Source organism: Erythrolamprus reginae, chromosome Z, assembly GCF_031021105.1.
Source record: "Erythrolamprus reginae isolate rEryReg1 chromosome Z, rEryReg1.hap1, whole genome shotgun sequence".
Classification (NCBI taxonomy): Eukaryota; Metazoa; Chordata; class Lepidosauria; order Squamata; family Dipsadidae; genus Erythrolamprus; species Erythrolamprus reginae.
This window is the reverse complement of record NC_091963.1, coordinates 61,821,335-61,841,163: the sequence shown is the minus strand read 5'-3', so window position 1 is coordinate 61,841,163 and position 19,829 is coordinate 61,821,335. Positions and strand designations below refer to the sequence as shown.

The 19,829-nt window shown below is 42.3% G+C and overlaps 1 protein-coding gene across 5 annotated transcripts in view; it reads left to right on the top strand.

Annotated features, from left to right (window-relative positions):
- BLVRA (biliverdin reductase A) overlaps positions 1–19,829 on the top strand; it is a 43,613-nt gene that overhangs the window by 13,494 nt on the left and 10,290 nt on the right. For all 5 annotated transcript variants that reach the window (XM_070729532.1, XM_070729536.1, XM_070729534.1 and 2 more), the window contains 5 exons: positions 2,624–2,750; positions 13,682–13,801; positions 14,794–14,891; positions 17,606–17,713; positions 17,979–18,150. In XM_070729532.1, coding sequence (XP_070585633.1) covers positions 2,632–2,750; positions 13,682–13,801; positions 14,794–14,891; positions 17,606–17,713; positions 17,979–18,150 — 617 coding nt within the window. In that variant the 5' untranslated portion in view covers positions 2,624–2,631. The remainder of the gene's footprint in view (positions 1–2,623; positions 2,751–13,681; positions 13,802–14,793; positions 14,892–17,605; positions 17,714–17,978; positions 18,151–19,829) is intronic.

Here is a 19,829-nt window from a genome sequence, read left to right as displayed (position 1 = left end):
TTCTTAGCTATTGCCTTCTCCAGCAAATTGTTGACGGAGTGGAGGAATGAATGGAATATTAGAGAGGCCAAGAATAGATAATTGTTTGTAGACAGGTGTCTTTTACTTACTGTGCATACTTCTGGCAATTTAGTCCAATTTTCCTCACATGTATAAGAATTTAATGAATAAAAATATTCTCCATCTTTTAGAAGGATGACTTGTACCATTTAAGCAAGCAGAGTAAATTTAAAAAGTTTCAAACAGTGTTCCCTCTAATTTTTTTCGGTGTGAGCAGAAAAGTAGAATGTCTGAGCGGCACATTTCCATGCCTCGGCGTCAATCGGTTAGAAACAAAAGGGGGTCACATGACCTCAGGACACACAGCAACGGTCATAAAAATGAAACGGCAGCAAAGTTTTGATCCTCCAATCATTGGGCTGCTGCGAAGGTCCTAAGTGTGAAAAAAGAGCATAAGTCACTTTTTTCAGGGCTGTTGCGACTTTGAAAAGTCAGTAAATGAACCAATGAGGCCAACGTTTCTATCTCCTGAGTAAGACTGTTATTAAGTGAGTTCTGCCTCACTTTACCACTTTTCTTGCCATAGTCATTAAGTGAATCCCTGCAGCTGCTTGAACATCCCAAAAGATGTTCACATAACCCTGGGAAATGGCTACTATCATAACTAACTTGTCAAATGTCCAAAGTTTGATCCAATAACCCCTTTATTTTACTAATAAAATCCTTTCTTCCTAAAAGAAAGAATAGAAAGAATAAATTGGAAAAGGGAATTAAAAGGGGATACAAAAAAAAGAAAAAAGAAAAGAGTTTGGTTCAAAGTTCTGCTCAGATTGAAGAAATTGGAGTTTGAGAAGGGTTGATTAAGCTTGGAGTATTGTTTTGTTTGCTCTTTCTTTAACTTCTACTTTTCTCTTTAGATATATGAATTTAAGAATTGCTGATCTGTTTTAATAAAGTTAGAAGTATTGATTATAATAAGATATGCAGTAGGTGATACTGATTTGGATTAATGCATAAATGGAATTGAATTTAGCACTTTGGCATACTGGTTAATAAGTTAGAAATATGATTGGTGTTGTACTTTTTGAAGGAATATTAAGGAGGGAATTTAACTAAAAGAAAACGTATGTAACTGGATGACAAAATTAGAAAAAAAAACTTTTGCAACTTTTGGGATGATTGATATTAGTTACTAAGAAAATACTGAATTTTATTCATTGAAAATTAGATGGTACATTGTATTGTTTGAATGTATATTGAGAGAGAGAGAAATTACCCCCCCCCCAAAAAAGTCCTTCCACCCTCTTTCCCTCCATTCATTTCATTTTTCCTCCTCCCTCCCTCCATTTCTCCTTCCTTCCTTCCTTCATCCCTTCCTTCCTTCTCCACTTCTCTCTTTCCCTTTTCTTCCTTTCTCTTTTCCCTCTCTCTCATTCTCTCTTTCCAGGTCTCTCATTCCTGCGTCCTCTCCCTCTCTCCCCCCTTCATTCTCTCATTTGTTTATCTCTCCTCCCTTGTGTGTCCAATCACAATTGGCCAATAAAGAAATAAAGGAAGGATCCTCCTGGAGCAGACTCCATTGGCTCCAAAATGGGGGGGGGAGCCAGAGGGAAACGGGGTGGGGAAGAGACGTGCTGCCAGGCACTCGGCTCCAGCCCCTCCCGCCTTTTCATCCTCCCTCTCCAAAGCTTCGTCCTCCCTCTCCAACCCCCCACCCCCCTCTCCGAAGTTTCACAACTCCTTCCATTGTCTCAGCACTCACAATGGACAGCTCGCATCTCTTTTGACTGCTGGATTCTCCATTTCAAAATGCGGTGGGGGGGCAATCTTCCAGGCCCTGCTTTAAACCCCCTCAGGAGGCTTTTGAGACTCCTTCACAGCGATCGGGTGGTTGCTGTCAGTAGCTTTGCTTGCCGTTGCAGATCTTGACGTCAGGGGGCCCCTGCTGCCCTGACCTCCGTGCTCGCCTTGTGCCATGGGGGGGGCGTGTGCAAGCCCCTTGGCTCCACCGCCTCCTCTTCCACCGCCCTGCTGCCTGAGCCCGTTTACAAGGGGCTGGTGGAAGACCCGATGTCACTTTTGCTAAAGGTAGGGGGGGGGAGAGTAAAGGCCGCCCGGGAAAGCGGCACGCAGTGACAGCCGGAGAAGCCAGGTGGGGCTTAGAGCCCATAGGCGCCGGCTCCATCGTGCTGGCATGGAAAACTCTGGGCTGAGCTTGGTTTTTCCCTGTGCCCCAGCGCGCTGCGCGTGTTAGAGGGAATATTGGTTTCAAAGAATCTTTTATATACCTGCTTATAAAGGTTATTCAGAAAATAAATAGAAACTGTTCTTATTTATTTCACTCTATGTAATTTGACAGGAAAGAAGGTATTAAATTAAAAACAAAAAGGTTTATTAATAGACAAAAATAGTAAAAAGAGAAAAGGAAGAACAAGCTTCTGATAAGATAAAAAGGCTTAGAGAAATGTGGTAATTAGAGTTCTGCAATTTCACCATTAAAAGCAAATGATTGCAATTGCCTAAATTGTGTCACTTGGTTTTTTATGCTTGCCTTAGCATTAGTTCAAAAGCCAAATGCTTTTTCATTGTTTAATGTTTCTTTCTCTTCTTCTTTTTCATCTAGAATTGGCAATGTTTGGAACAGTAGTGGTTGGAATTGGAATAGCTGGATCTGTACGAATCAGAGATTTGCTAAATCCTTTGCCTTCAAATCCTGTTCAGCATCTTAAATTATTGGGATTTGTTTCTAGGTAAGAGGGGACTTTTATTTAATTGAACTAAAATACAATGTAGTCACACAAGTATATATCTTGACTATGGTGTCCCATGGTTTTTAAACTCTGTGGCTTTATTCTCACGTCCTAGTTGAAATAATAACATTCATTTCAGAATCAAAATGTAATGGCAGAATTGACTGAGTTACATGGCAAAAACACAGTCATAGTTGTTAAGCAATATGATTCATTTAATGCAAAGTAGTGCCTGAATTCTTAAACTCTTACGCTGTTTTCTATATTTATATCATCATTGAGAACATTTCTGCTAGAAGTCAAAAATCCTGTTTTTCCATACAAATATTTGTAATATACAGTGATACCTTGTCTTACAAACTTAATTGGTTCTGGGACGAGGTTCTTAAGGTGAAAAGTTTGTAAGACGAAACAATGTTTTCCATAGGAATCAATGGAAAAGCGATTAATGCGTGCAAGCCCAAAATTCAACCCTTTTGCCAGCTGAAATGCCCATTTTTGCACTGCTGGGATTCCCCTGAGGCTCCCCTCCATGGGAAACCCCACCTCTGGACTTCTGAGTTTTTGCGATGCTGCAGGGGAATCCCAGCAGGGGAATCCCAGCAGCGCAAAAACAGGTGCTTTGCTGGCAACGGAAGTCTGGAAGTGGGGCATCCCAGCGGCGGCGGTGGGTTTGTAAGGTGAAAATAATTTGTAAGAAGAGGCAAAAAAATCTTAAACCCCGGGTTTGTATCTCGAAAACTTTGTATGATGAGGCGTTTGTAAGACGAGGAATCACTGTATTTCTCATTACATAGCTCTACAAAAATATTTCTATTTTTGTAAAACTCAATAAAGATTATTTTTAAAAATTTTTTTGTAACCATCGCAATTGACCTTGTACTTTTCTGAATCATTTTTTGTTTTGATTTCAAAAATGTATATAGTTTTTCTGTAGCAGGTATAGTTTCCATGGAGCAGCATTATTATTATAAGGTATAAGAAATATACTGGTGACATTAAGAAAACAGTAATCTACATATCAGAAAAAAATGTTTGACCTTACAAAACAGTTGATACGGTTTTTCAGGGTTGTCCCTATATAACATCCAACAGTAATCTTCAATCATTGAGTCATTCCAAAAACCCTGGTAATGATGTTCCATTACTTCAATGTCCTGGTGAAACCACTCGTCTTTTTCATCACTTACATCCAGGCGTGGGCTGCCCCTGGAACAGAAGGGAACACAATTCCAGTAGTGGAAATGGAGCTGTGCATGCAGCTGCATCACTGGCGGCCATGCACGCACCATGCCCACATGCAACCGGTGAGATTCCAGTGAAAATCGCAGTTTTTTGCTTCACACATGCACAGAAGCCAAATCTTGCACCGGGAGCACGCATACGCACGTGTGCATGCACTTCCTACATGTTCTGGTAGCACAGACTAATTGCGGTCCTTCACTGCTTACATCCCCAAGATTTGGAGGGAAGAAATCTAAATTTGAATGCAAAAGGTGCATTTTCAGAGGCATGCGACATCTAAGACATTGGTATGCATTCAGCAGTTCCTCAACACCTTCAACATATTCCAGAGACTTATTTGTTGCTAAGATGTTTTCACAGATCTACTTGAAGCTTTTCCAAGCTCTCAATTCCTTATCATGTAGAGTTCCTTCAAACACATCATCTCTCAAAAGCTCTCTGATGTGAGGACCAACAGATACCCCTTCCTTCATTTTTGCTGGAGAAGTGCTGGAGAATTTCTATGAAATGTACTGGAATTCTTGTGAATTTGTCTTTGCCATGGCTTTCAGAAAGTTTTTAATCAATCCTAACTTTATATGTAGTGGAGAAAGAAAGATTTTTGTTGGAACAACTAAAGATTATGGTGTAGATTTTGTCTACCTGGAGCATAGATGTTTCTCTGTCCCCAATCATCTCGAACATAATGCTCTACTGTATTTCTACTGTCCCATAAACATAAGAAGCAGCAATATTTTGTACAACCTCCTTGCATTCTCATTAGCAGAACAATCATTTTCAAATCTCCACTGATATTCCATTGACGATGATTATATTCAGCAATGGGCCACCATTCCTGGCCCCACCGGAATGGGCCAGGACTGCACGTATGTGCGCAGTGCGAGATTCAGCTTCTGCAAATGTGCAGATTCTGAATATCACATGAGGACGCATATGCAGAAGTAAAACAGCCCAAATATTGCTTTAAAATAAGATAAGTTACTGCCGCCGCTCTGCAACCCATTTGTCTACCTGCCGCCTGCTCCGATGCCCACCGATTGCCCTGCCATGAGTGGCAGCTCTGCCGCAAGTGGCCCATTTGCCCACTCACCACCCACTCCACCGCCTGCTGCACACCCTGCCATGAGCGACCCACCCAGCCCTTACCTTTCAGGGCCTTGCTCCAGTGCTTGCATGATGGCTTCTCTCTTATTATGCCAAGAAGATGGCATGCAGTGCGGGGAGCAAGCTGAGTGGCCCTGTGCTCTGGCAGCATGGCCTGTCCTTTGCTATCCCGCACCACAAGCCTATCTCAGCACGGCAATGGCACCCCGAGTGAGTCCTGGCCCTCAGGAGCAGAGCACTGCTCCCAAAGGCCATGATTCACTGAGGGCGCCATTACCTCATGCGCCAAGAGATACCTATGGCACAGGAGAGCAGAGAGCAGGCCACATGGCCAGAGCTTTGGCCTGCCACTGTTGCTGCTGGCCCCACTGCCACTCCAGGTGCCATGGTGAGATTCAACTGGTACACATGTGCAGCAGCGAAATTTCATGTGAATGTCCTTCCGGCAGCAAGAATTCAGCAAAAAGCTTTGTAATTTTTATCAGAATCACATCAGTTGCGTCTGCACGGCACATGCACGGCCAGCGGTAATGGAGCTGCATGCACAGCTTCATTTCCACTATTGAAGCGGCATTTCCCTGATACCAGGTGGGGCCCACCCCTGTTATTATTGAACGGCATCCAAAACAACTGACAGATTTTCATAACTTTCCTTTAGATGACACAACTGAGCAATAGGGAATGATGGTTTCATATTTCCATTGTGAAGCAACACTGCTTTCAAACCTCTCTGGGATGAGTCAATAAACATTCCCCATACTGGGAAAGGAGATGGCAGTCACATGGGCTTAACTTGCTATCCTAGCCAATCAGGACCGAGCGACAAGTCTTTAAAGTGACTGTTGGGTCCTCCCCTTCCCCAGTTATTCACTCAGTCCTGACTCAGCAGGACAGCTGTTGGCTCACTCTCAAGGCTTTTTCTTAAAACTCCTTCACTCATATCTTTAATTTATTTTCTCGTCAGGTAACTTAGCCTTCCAACCTACAAATTAAACCTACCCTTTTCATTTTTAGAAATCCTACCTATTTCCTTTTCCCCTTATCTCCAGGGGACTGTCCTGGGCTTTCAGGATTGAATATTCAGCAGCTGCATTTAAATGATTCAGCTGTAAAGCGGCTTGCCGACCAAGTGCCCGACTTCAGTGCCCAAAAATCCTCAAACTGTATTTTCCTCACAATCGATGCTTTCTCTAAAAAGCCACATTTAAATGAGCCAGCTGAGAAGTGGCTGGCTGTCAACTCTCCAGGCTTCAATGGCACTTTTCATTTAAACAGAACAGCTCCACAGCACATTCCCACCATAGACTAAATCAGCTGGGAAGTGGTCCTGTATTTTAAGTCAAGGCTTCAGTGGCTAGTTAAATTACTCCATTCCATAGCCACATCTCACTTTAATTTTAATCAGCTGGGGAGCGGCTTTCATGTAACAAAGTAATAAATCTCAGAAAAAGCTCTCTAATTGTTTCTGGTAGCTAGTGACCTTATTTTTAAAGGTCCCATTGCTACCACGCTGTAAGGCATTTTTACTCTGTGGTAAAAATGGAGGGGAATAGGAGCTGCAGAGGCCCTTACTAAACCAAGGTCTAGGCTAACAGTCTGCACCAAAAATTCTTGCTCTGCCAATTTGGAAACTTAACATTTTTGATGGCATCTAAGAATTCGAGCCCAAACCCCACTGGAAAAAAATGCACGAAAAAACCCCAATCAACCTAATAGAGCCGAGAAACGAATAGACAAGGTTCTACAGAAACAGTGTAATAAATCATCTAAGAGATTCAGGGTACAGACAAGGGAACCATCCCTTGAAATAGCTAACTCTGTTTAGCTTACCTCAGGGAATTCCAATATAGATTTAGACACTACCAATTTGATCAGGGTCCAACCTGATCTCTGGGGCACAGGGCCAATAGTGCAGGATTCCAACCACAGCCACCAATGAGGCAGAAATAATTCAGGCTCTAATTCATGACTCTTCCACGTCAGAGTCTCTTGCAAGTATTACCTGAATTCCAAATAATGACTGCAGCTGCCCTTGCCCAAGCGATGCAGGCCAGACTTCAAGCTGGCAACATTCCATCCACATGTGCTGCTAACATAGCCAAACACAAAAGATTTAATCAAGCACTACAGGTCATTACTGTAACCTCAGACCCTCAATCTTCAGAGAATTCCACTTCAGAGGAGGAGGAGGAAGATGATAGAGAGGATTCTCAAACCCAAGATGATCCATTTCAAGGTTTGTCTGATGATGAGGACATCCCTCACAAAACACCAACTCCTTCCTCTCTTTCCACCTCACCTATTCCTGGACTTGCAGGAGACCAAAGACAGCATAAAAACCGATAAGGAACAAGAATGTCCCTTTTTCTCAGAGGAGCAGCAGGTACAGATATCATTCCAGTGCCTCTCCTATTCAGAGAAGCACTTCTAAAAGAGTGGTCTTTCCCAGCGGCAGCGCCAAGCCCTTTCTCTAAGGACAAAAAATTATTTAATGTAGTACCATCATATTTATTTATTTATTTATTTATTCATTCATTCATTCATTCATTTATTCATTTGTTTATTTATTCTACTTCTATGCTGCTCAATCCCGAAGGACTCAAGGTGGCTTACAAAACAATATAATACAAATTCAAAAAGAAACTAGAACCCTGTAATAAAAACCCATTTGTTTTATAAAAAAACCAGTCATAATTGCATGCATACACATCATTCATACAATTTGGCCATGAAAGATGTACAATTCATGGCTCCCAGGCCTGCTGGCAAAGCCAGATCTTTGTGGTCTTACCGAAGGCCAGTAGGGTAGGAGCAGTATGGACATCGGGGGGGTTGTTGGTTCTATAAAGCCGGGGCATCCACAGAGAAGGCCCTCCCCCATGGTCCTGTCAACTTGCATTGCTTAGACAATGGAACCTGGAGGAGGCCAAATCTGTGTGATCTTATTGGTCTCTGGGAGGTATGAGGAACTCATTGCCTTAGCCAAGGTGGATGAACCAATCACGTCCTTACACTCAGCTGCTGCAATGGAGAGGCAAAAGAAGTCATGAAGGTGGAAGACCGTTGTATAGCAGATGTTGAAGAAGAGTCACCAATCAGAGGCCTGAGCAATCAAGGCGGCCCCGTCTGCTTCCTTTTTCGCCCAGGTCATGCTGATCTGGCTTCAACAGATTCAGCACAGAATTCCGCCTGATGACATTAGAGGCCAGCAAGACCTCAATAAGCTCTTTGCCTCAGCCCAATATGTCACAGATGCCACCCTTCAAGCCTCCAGATTTTCTGCAAGGTCCATTGCAGTCTGCACCATAGTCAGACATTTCCACTGGCTTTGCCCCTAGCAAGCAAGAGTGAGACAGAAGTGGCAGTTGGCCATAGGTCCTTTCCAGCACAAGGGCCTGTTTGGGGAGCTCCTAGACCCCCTACTAACAGAAACATCCAACAAAAGAAAAGTTCTGAGACCAACCATTAGAAAAGCTTCAAGATCCAACCAGTCCTTTCGAAACACAGGGACCACCTTTACACTACCAAGGCTCACAGGTCAGTATACACCAAGATTCTGCCCCCAGTCAGATAAGGGAGCAAGGGGAAGAGGAAATAACAGGCCACAATGAGGTAACCAAATGTCTAGATCAATGATGGTGAACCTTTTTTTCCTCAGGTGCCAAAAGAGCATGGGCGTGTGCTATCACGCATACGTGATTGCCCAGACCCATAATTCAATGCCTGGGGAGGGCCTCTGAAGGCTAGAAATGGCCTGTTTCCCAACTTCTGGCTCGTGTTTCTTCCTCCCCAGGCTCCAAAGGCTTCACTAGAGCCGGGGGAAGGTAAAAACACCCTCCTACACACACACACACACACACACACACACACGGAGGCTCTTTGGAAGCCCAAAATGCCCTTCCAGAGCCTCTGTGCAAGCCAAAAATCAGCTGGCCGGCACACACATGCATGTTGGAGCTGAACTAGGGCAACAACTCGCGTGACAGCAGATATGGTTCCGCGTGCCACCTGTGGCACCTATACCATAGGTTCGCCATCACTGGTCTAGATGATTTAAATAATCTAGATGGTAGACAACCTGATCTTCCCATTGGTGGTTGCCTGGCCTGGTTTTTCTTGGCCTGGCAACAATCTTATTCTGTTCTGTTGATTCTCTCCACATCAAAAAAGGACTTTCATTAGAATTTGTATCATATCATACAAATCCAATAAATAAATAAATATCCCCCCCCCCCATTTTTTGTTCCCTGCTCCATTCCACATAACCAGAAAACTATGCTGCTCACGGAGGAAGTAATTACTCACCTTATTAAGATTAAGGTCATTCAACAGGTTCCTAAACGTCAATGAGGCTTAGGGTTTTACTCTATCCTCTTTGTGGTCCCCAAAGCTTCCAGGAGTTGGCGGACTATATTGGATCTAAAAAGATTAAATCAATATATAAAGTACTGTAAATTTAAAATGCATTCCCTTTCGTCAATCTTGGTTTCGTTTCATGAACGGGATTATATGACCTCATTAGATTTAACTGAGGCATACTTACATATTCAAATTCAGAAATCCCATAGACAGTTCCTAAGATTCTTCTTTATGTGATCTCATTTCCAGTATAGGGCAATGCCATTTGGGCTCTCTTCAGCCCCTAGAGTTTTTACAAAACTTTTAGGGGCTCTGGCAGCCCACATTAAGTCTTGTCCAATTTTCATCCGATGCTATTTGGATGATATTCTAGTACATGCAGCCACCAGGCAGCAGACCCTTACAGACCTCCATCTCACCATGGAAATTCTAAAAAACCATGAGTTTTCAATAAATTTAGCAAAAAGTTCCCTCATTTCTGTAACTAAAATTCAACACTTAGGAACCATTATTGATTCAACTAAGACAGTCATTTCCCTGTCCCAGGAAAGACAGAATAACATCAGGGAACTAATTGCTCAAATTAGAACTTCAAGAAGGGCCTCCCTCGCCCTACTTTCCTTATTGTTAGGAAAGATGATCTCCTGCATTGGTTTCACCCCCTGGGCTAGACTACATGCTAGGGAGCTTCAGTGGTTCCTGTTACCATTTCATAAGTCAGGTCAAGCCACATCTCATTGATCCATACCAATCCCACACCAGATCTCTCTTCTGATGGCACTCTTCAGCACTCTCGAACGGCACCAACTTCAAGGTCTCCAAATGGATAACTCTAACAATGGATGCCAGCCTATCGGGATGGGAAGCCCATACTTCAGGTATGGTGGCCCAAGGGACCTGGTCTCTATTAGAGGCACAAAGACGCATCAATTGGCTGGAGCTCAGGGCAGTACATGTAGTTCTGAAACACTTTTGCAACTTGCTTCACAAACAACCTGTACTGGTCTTAACAGACAATATTGCCACCAAAAGTCACATTTGTCACCTGGGTGGAACCAGATCCAAAGCCCTGATGCTAGAATCCCTCAAACTAGATATGTGGACAAAGAGACATCTGCAATCACTCTCAGCAGACCACATATTGGGGAAACTAAATTTAGAAGTAGACTGGCTCTCACGCAGGACTCTGGATCCAGGTTAGTGGCAAATAATACTGATCCCATTCGACCAAATCTGCAACAGGTATGATTACCCTCTAGTTGATCTCTTCACAACTGCACTCAATGGCCAACATCCTCGGTTCTTCTCCTGATATCCAGAGATGGGAATGGAACAAATCAACACTCTGAGGTGCCCATGGCCCAAGGGATTCCTCTATGCATTCCTTCCGATACCAATTCTACCAGACCTAATCAACAAGATCCTCTATGAAGAAGCAGAGGTCATCATCATTGCTCCCCATTGGCCCAGGTGAATGTGGTTCACAGACCTACAAGTGCTCTCCATCGCAACCCCATGGCAGTTCCCTGTTTTGGAGGACATGCTACGTCAAGGTGCATCACATCATCCGGATCCCGGGTGGTTTCATCGGACCACCTGGAAGTTATCAGGAAGGACTTAGAATCACAGGACTATGACCCAGATGACATAGCTCTAATGCAAGCTTCAATGAGATTATCAACCAATTGCATTTATGGCCACACCTGGTCTACGTTCTGCGAATGGTGCCAGTCTGAGAACATCTCACCTGTATACGTCCCGCTGCCAAGAATCATCAGCTTCCTCATGAAAGATTTTCACATGGGCCTCGTGGCTAACACGTTGCACTATCAAGCGTCTGCCATATCTTCTGTCTTAGTGGGTCCAAGAGATGAACCTCTCTGCAGTTTCCCTGCAATACAAGAACTGCTCAGAGGAATAAATAACACATAACCACCAGTCATCCACCGCTACCCAACTTGGGGCTTACCTCGAGTACTGTCGTCCCTTACGTCTTGTCCATATGAGCCACTCTGAGAAGCATCTCTGAGATACCTTTCTAATAGCCATCACGTCTGCAAGATGCATATCAGAGTTAGCAGCACTTTCCATCCATGAAGACTGCTGTCAATTCCATTCAGAGAAAGCCATTCTTAGACTAGATCCAACCTTTCTCCCAAAGATTAACTCTACCTTCCATAGAGCACAGGAAACCATTCTTCCATCACTCTGTACTAGACCAACTCATCATTTAACTATCCAGTGGCACACCTTGGATGTCACTAGAGTGCTAAGAATTTACATTGAGTGTACCAGAACCACTTTTTGTGGCCCATAATCCACATACTCTGGGTAATAAAGCTTCTTCAACAAACTTAGGTAGATAGATAAGATGTACTATAGTTAAAGCTTATGAAACAGCAAATATGCCAGTATCAAGTAACTTTACAGCACATTCAACTCACAGCGCAGCAACTTCTGAAGCCTGGGCAACACAGGCACTGTTAGAAGATGTTTGTAAGGCAGCCACCTAGTCTTCTCCAAATTCATTTATAAAACACTATAAGATTGATTCTTATGCCTCTGTGAAGCAGCGTTTGGCAGGAGGGTACCTGCCAAAGAAGTCTTTTATCTCAAGACCTCTAGGTCACCCTCCCTATGGGACAAAGTCTCTTTTGGTATGTCCCATGTGACTGTTGTCTCCTTCCCCAGCATAGAGAATAAGTGTTGTATACTAACCTGAACACCTCTTCTCATGCGTAGAAAGGAGACGGCAGTCACATCCCTCCCTAATTAGATTTACTTACCTCATACTTTCTTCTACATTCTATTTCTCAATCTTACCTGACCGAGAGAGTCGACAAAAGTCGAGAGCCAACACATGAGCCAAGTCTATTGGTTCACAAACAATTGGGGAAGGTGCGGATCCAACAGTCACTTTAAAGACTTGTTGCTCGGTGTTGATTGGCTAGGATTGTGAGCTAAGCCCATGTGACTTCCATCTCCTTTCTAAACATGAGAAGAGGCAATCAGGTGAGTGTACAATGTCTAATCACCAATCTGCAACAAAATACTCTTGATTCAGTTATTCAAAGAGGTCATTCATTCATTTTATCAGATTGTGTCATTTTGCCATGTCTCCCAAGGTCATTCTTACATACCATTACAAAACACATGTGCAGGCTAGAATTTAAGGCAGTTGTAGTCTAACATATCTGGAGGAGACCATGTTTGAAAAGGCTGCTCCTGACAAAGAGCAGCACATTAATTTATAAAATGCATAAAATACAGAATTTTATTTATATGTATCCCGCCTTTATTATTTTTCAAATAACTCAACGCAGTGAATATATCCAATAGATCTTCCTCCTTCTATTTTCCCCAAAACAACAAACCTGTGAAGTAGTTTTGAACTAAATTGATATTGATATTTTATGGGAATAACATAGAAAAACCAGATGCATTGAAAATATAGAAATAACATAATGACAAAAATACTTCTATATTAGAAACTTCACGTGGTAGAGCAAAACTAAGCATGTTTTTGGAATTAGTACATCAAACTCCATAAAACAGAAATATTACCTTTGCTGAGTGTTATTAAGCTAATTTACTCCAAATATTTCAGACTAATAGTATGCAAACAAAATCAACTTCACAGCCTTGTTTTAAACTTGGAAAAATTGCTCCTCTTTGAATTAGTTTGCACTTTTTCAATGTTGTAATATCCTTATAAAGTCAAAACATTTTCAAGAATGTTGAAATAATCAATTTCAAATCCAGAGCAACTTTTTTTTCAAACTTGAAACAATTGTTTTGAATTTAAGTTGCTACTGTTTTACTATAGTATTCATTTTGCTATAGTATTAAAGCTGCCTTTTAATTTTAATGCTATATAGAATAAGAGTCTTTTTCTCAAGTTTACTTATGAAGTCCTTCCAGAAACAATTCCATAACCTAAGAAGTATATTGTTAGAAACTTTATTCTTTGTTAATATTTTAAACTCATAGTTTATAGCTCAGAACAAGATCTTGAAATTGAGATCAGTAAGCCAAAGAGAAGCATTAATTCACAATATTATCAGGGGAGCAAAGTTAACAACCATTGAAATCATATAATCAGTTAGGACTTTCTAGTTCTAACCATTAAGATGTTAATATTTCTTCTCCTGCTATTGTTTTATAATCTGGGAATTCTCAGAGAAGTCTTTCTTAGAGATGCTTTCTTTTTCGGCTAAAACTAGAAGATCTCTAGGTGATGTTTATCCAATCAAGCAAATTAGTCTGCAAGAAGCTCTAGACAACCCAGAGGTCCATGTTGCCATCATCAGTACAGACAACCAAAATCATAAGGAGAGTGTAAGGTATTGCCTTTTAAATTCTTAATATCAAATTGCCATTATAATATTTGTTGAATAGTTGCCATTCTAAACAGCAAAATAGCCAAGGGGAAGATCCAATTTTTTTAAAAAAAATCATAGAAATAATATCATAAACAGGCTAACCATTAAAAAGCAGCAAATTGTTGTTTATTGTTCATTTGCATGTTTTTTACCACTTTCCAGCAAATCTGGGTCTTTTATAGCTTTCAAAGACTTACTGTCCATTAACATAGTTGACAATTAATATCCATGAAAAGATTTAAAATAGATGTAAAATGAAAAATACTTGGGTGGAATTGTTTTATTATTTGAGTATAAATGTATGTGCATGCATGTTTTTTTAAAAAATATCTTATTTTCATTCTCTGCGAGGCACACAGATTTTTTTATGTACTGGAAAACAAAATAGGAGCCACAACCATTTTCTGCATTATCAAACTGTTAAATTGATAACTAGGCATCCATCAGTTACATTTTAGAACTAAATTCTGGGGAAAAAATACTAAGCTTTAAATTCAGATGCAAATCAAATACCGTAATATTTAAATTATATCTTTTCCCAGCTTTCAAAATTATGGAAGTAAGAAAAGTAGCAGATTAAATATGCATGTATCTTATTGGGAACTGCTTTTTCTATCATCTATCTATCTATCTATCTATCTATCTATCTATCTATCTATCTATCATATGTACTATACATACTATAAAGTGAACTTTGGTGCATCCTGTCTAGTATGTATAGTTGTAGTTTTAAAAGTTTACTTAGAGGAAGGCCAAAATGAACTTTAGGTCAGAGTAGTGGGCTCTAAATCCACCACTACAGGTTCGGAGAACAAGGCTGAACCAGGAGCAACCCATAGCTGTTTTAGATATGATAGTTTCCAAAGCTGCTGATAACAATTGGGGGATATCTATACACTGCTTTCATCTTTCTAAGGGAAGTATAAAATATAAAATTATTTATTTTCTATAAGGAAGTTCCTAGAGGCTGGCAAGTCTGTTCTTGTTGAGTACCCTTTGGCGTTGTCTGCAAAAATAGGTCATGAACTTTGGGAGTTGGCAGAGCTGAAAGGTAATATATAATGCAGAATCCACATCCATTGTTAAATATTGATACTCAAGTTATTGTTTTCCATCTCCTCTACCCTCTCCCATTAAAGTCAGAATTGTTTAAGATAGAACTTTGAATAGTAGGTGGCATCCTAGGTAATGTTATCCATTTAGAATTTAAGTATCTACAGTATATCCTTAATGGATTCAGTTCTGTTCATATACTGAATTAAATAACTGAATGAATTGCAAGATTCTAATCAAAATTTTCCTTTTGGAATTGAGGACTTTGTAATGTAGGACAGGGGTCTCAAACTCAATTTACCCGGGGGATGCTGGAGGTAGAGTCTGGGTGAGGCTGGGCTGCATCAGGTTTTCTGCAAGAAAAGCTCTTACAAAAACATTCCAATGTTATAAAATGTCTTTATTTTTTCCTCTTATTTTGTGTTAAAAAATAAAAATAAATTAACAAATTCATAAGAAAAAAATAAATAAATCAGTAATAAATAAAATGAAAATGATAATGATAATAATAATAATAATAATACAGCAGATATAGAAGACTGAAGAAACCACATATAGTTGCTGACTAGAGAAATATAATTATTATTATTCAGATTAAAATGTCCTTATTAACAGTTCTTTAACATTTAACTTTCTGAACATGAATGGAACATTGAACATAAACTGTTTTGAACATGGCTTCTTCTGCCTACTTCTTGCTGCTAGAGATCTGGCAGCACTTACTCTTGCATAGCCGAGCCACATTTGGCTTAAGGGAGGAAGCAATTGAGACCCTCAGTAGGGCTTGAAGATGCTCATCAGTAAGTCTGGACCTGTACTTGGACTTATTGAAGTTCAAGGTAGAGAAGAGCTTTTTGCACAAGTATGTGCTCCCAAAAAGACCCATGGTCCGCTTGAACATTTGGGAAAGCTCAGGGAAACTGGTGGGAGCGGGCAATTCTCTCAAAAATTGCCCGAGCTTGTCTGCTTTTCCACTCACCTCCCTGAACTTGGCTTTGAGTTCAGAGTTGCACTGCAGGTCAATGAGCACCATTTGAAGCACAGGAGGGGCATCTTGCACATCAAAGGAGAAAAGGTCCACAAAAATTTGAAATGCGGCTCTGTGCATGTCGAAGTCTGCAAATCTGTGATCAAATTTCTCCTGTAGCTTCAAAATAACATCCACATACTCCTCACCACTGAATGGTGTGCCTGCATCCGAGTGCCTTGCATACTGGGAAATGGCAAGGGTTTGTCTGAGAAAGCTGGGCTTTCCATAACATACGTTTTGTAGAGAATGCTCTCACGTTGTCATAGGCAACACTGACAAGTTGCCCCTGGCCTTGTAACTTCTTATTCAGTACATTAAGCTCATGTATTGACATCAACAAAAAAAGCTAAGTCCATAAGCCATTTTGGATCACTTACCACAGGAACAGCAACCCCATCTTTCTCCATGAAGGTTTTCACTTCCGCTCTCAACTCCAAAAATCTCTTCACTATGTTTCCCCTGCTGAGCCAACGTACTTCGGTGAAGTAGAGCACACACCCATATTCTGACTCCATTTCCTCTAAAAAACACGAAATCTTCTGTGCATTAAGCCCCTGGATCTGATACTGCTCAGCATGTCTAGTTGTGTAATCACATTTCAAATTGTATTCTTTGTGCACCGCAACTTTCTCTGTGCAAATAAGACATGTCATGATGCCCCTGTGCTCAACAAAGAAATATTGCACTTCCCACTTTTCCTGAAATTGTGTTCATCACCAACATTTCTCTTCACTGCAGGCTTTGAAAAAGACATGTTTGGGGCTTTATAATGTATAATTCCACTTGTGTCACTGTTTCAGTATTTAACGGATAAACTTTAGCCAATGCGTCTTTTCTGCTTTTTTTCTGTCTCGCTGAGTAGCAATTTCCGTGCCCCCCTCTGCTTCTGAGCCCGGGATAATGGCGCAAGTTCACAATAAGCCCGGCTGATGTCCCGCCCCCGAGAGCAATATACCCCATTGTGATTGGTAGGTTCATTCTGCTCCGCACACAACTCTGAAAAGTGCCATTCATATCAAACTCGGGCCGCACTAACATTAAACTTTGATATTGATGTGGGGGCCGCAAACTATTGTCCCGAGAGCCACAGTTGACCCGCGGGCTGTGAGTTTGAGACCCCTGGTGTAGGAGAACCAATTTTGTGTAGTTAAGACATGAGGTTAAAAACTGGGAGGCTATGAATTGTAGGCACAAAACCAGCTGGATGATTCACTTTCTCTCAACTCTAGGAATGAAGCAATGGCAAATCATATCTGAAAAATCTTGCCTAGACAACTGTAGGGATCTGTTTGATGCAATCCTTGAGAATTTGACATGATTGAATAGAAGAAAAAGAAATTGAGTATACATTCTAGGACAGTAGAATCATAATTTTATTTGATATTTTATGAATAAAAATGAGAATGTTGCTTTTCTTCCTTTCAACAAAGCATCTTGATGCAGGACATAGAATCCATAGCTAGTTCCTGCCTCTTTCCTAAAGGTTACTAGTCTCTTATCTAAAGAATTATGGCTTTCACTACTGGGAGACAAGAAATTAAAAATATACAATTTCTTTCATAACTTCCATGATATAATCAATGTACTGATAACTCTTTTAGGATGTTCTACTGTTGTTAAATATTAATTGCTTTGTGATCATAACAAGTAACCTGTCCGAATATAAATTGGCTCAATGGTAGGCAAGATCCTCCACGTGCAACATATTGAACTACTAACAGAGGAATACAAACAACTGAAGAAAGAGGTATCAGGAAAGGAACTTGTCAAGGGAACATTACATTTTACAGGTTAGTTGCTATAGATCCTTTGATTTCATGTGTTGATTGAGTTACCCTGATTTGAAAAATATTTGTATATATAGGCTTGTGTCAGGAATGGATTGAGTGGGCTAGAGCTAGAAAAGGGGGCAGTTGGAAGATATTTTGAAAAGTGTTTATTGTGAATATAAATAAAATCAGCTCTTTGAGGGCAACTATACTTTTTACATTCTATCAGAAGAAATTTTAAAATCCTCTCTTTTCTAACTTTTAAGTTTCTTTATTATTCCTAAAGGAGGTCCATTGGATGAAAAATATTCAGGATTCCCATCTTTCAGTGGCATTGCTCGCCTCACATGGTTGGTGGATCTTTTTGGAGATCTCACTGTTACTTCTGCCACAAGAGAACAACAGAAAGAAAAAAACTACTTCAGAATGACAGTACATTTTCAGACTGCAAACAAAAGGTTGGTTTTCTTAAGCATTAGAAATGTTTGAAATTATGTGCTGATTCTATTTCTTAGCAGTCAATAATCATAATACAGTGGTACCTCAAGATACGAACCCCTCGTCTTACGAACAACTCGTGATATGAACCCGGGGTTCAGAAAAAAATTGCCTCTTCTTACGAACATTTTTCGAGGTACGAACGCCAAACCCGAACTTCCGGGTTCGGCATTCGGAGGCTCCTGGGAAGCCGCCCGGCTGTTTTAAAAGGTGACCGCCGGGCTGGGGGGCTTCCCAGCACACCCCCACCCCCGAACCCGGAAGTTCGGCAAAAGTTCAGGGTTCGGGGGGGTGCTGGGAAGCCCCCCAGCCCGGCAGTCACCTTTTAAAATAGCCGCGCGGCTTTCTAGGAGCCTCTCGAAACCGAACCCCAAACCCGAACTTCCGCGTTCGGCGTTTGGAGGCTCCTGGGAAGCCGCGCGGCTATTTTAAAAGGTGACAGCCGGGCTGGGGGGCTTTCCAGCACCCCCCCGAACCCTGAACCCGGAAGTTTGGCAAAAGTTCGGGGTTCGGGAGGTTGCTGGGAAGCCCCCCAGCCCGGCTGTCACCTTTTTAAATAGCCGCGCGTCCGAATGCCGAAGTTCGGGTTTGGCGTTCGGCTGTGGGAGGCTCCTGGAAAGCCGCCCGGCTGTTTTAAAAGGTGACAGCCGGGCTGGGGGGCTTCCCAGCAACCTCCCTGCTGCAGCTTATCCTCCTCTTCCTCCTCCTGCGGCCGCCTTCCCCAAAGACCTTCCTGTCTGCAGAGGAGGCAGGGAGAACTTTGTGCCACTTCGGAGCCCGTTTATCTCCTTGAAGGTTTTCCCGACAAAGCGCTGCGCTGGGCTCCGAAGTGGCGCAAAGTTCTCCCTGCCTCCTCTGCGGTTGGGTGGCTCCTTGGGGAAGGTGGCCGCAGAGGAGGCAGGGAGAACTTTGCGCCAGTTTGGAGCCCAGCGCAGCGCTTCGTCGGGAAAACTTTCAAGGAGATAGTGACAGCAGGAAAGAAACGGGCTCCAAAGCGGCGCAAAGTTGTCCTGCCTCTCCAGCTCCTCCCCCTGCGGCCGCCTTCCCAAAGGAGCCTTCTTGATGCCCAGGGGGCAGGGTTACCTTTGTGCTGGCGGGGCGGGGGCTGCTGCAGCTTATCCTCCTATTCCTCCTCCTGCGGCCGCCTTCCCCAAAGATCTTCCTGTCTGCAGAGGAGGCATGGAGAACTTTGTGCCACTTCGGAGCTCGTTTATCTCCTTGAAGGTTTTCCCGACAAAGCGCTGCGCTGGGCTCTGAAGTGGCGCAAAGTTCTCCCTGCCTCCTCTGCGGTTGGGAGGCTCCTTGGGGAAGGTGGCCGCAGAGGAGGCAGGAAGAACTTTGCGCCAGTTTGGAGCCCAGCGCAGCGCTTTGTCTGGAAAACCTTCAAGGAGAGTAGTGGCAGCAGGAAAGAAACGGGCTCCACCTCCTCACCCGGCCTTTTTGCCTGGGAGGGAAAGTGAAATGCCGCTCATAGCAGCTGCTAGAGCTGCTGGCATTTCACCTTCCCTCCCAGGCAAAAAGAAGCCACGGAGAGGGGCACGCCTTCCGCCTGGAAAGTCCGGCCCCATCATCCCAGAATGCCGGCCTTTTTGCAAGGGAGGGAAAGTGAAATGCCGCTCGTAGCAGCTGCTAGAGCCGC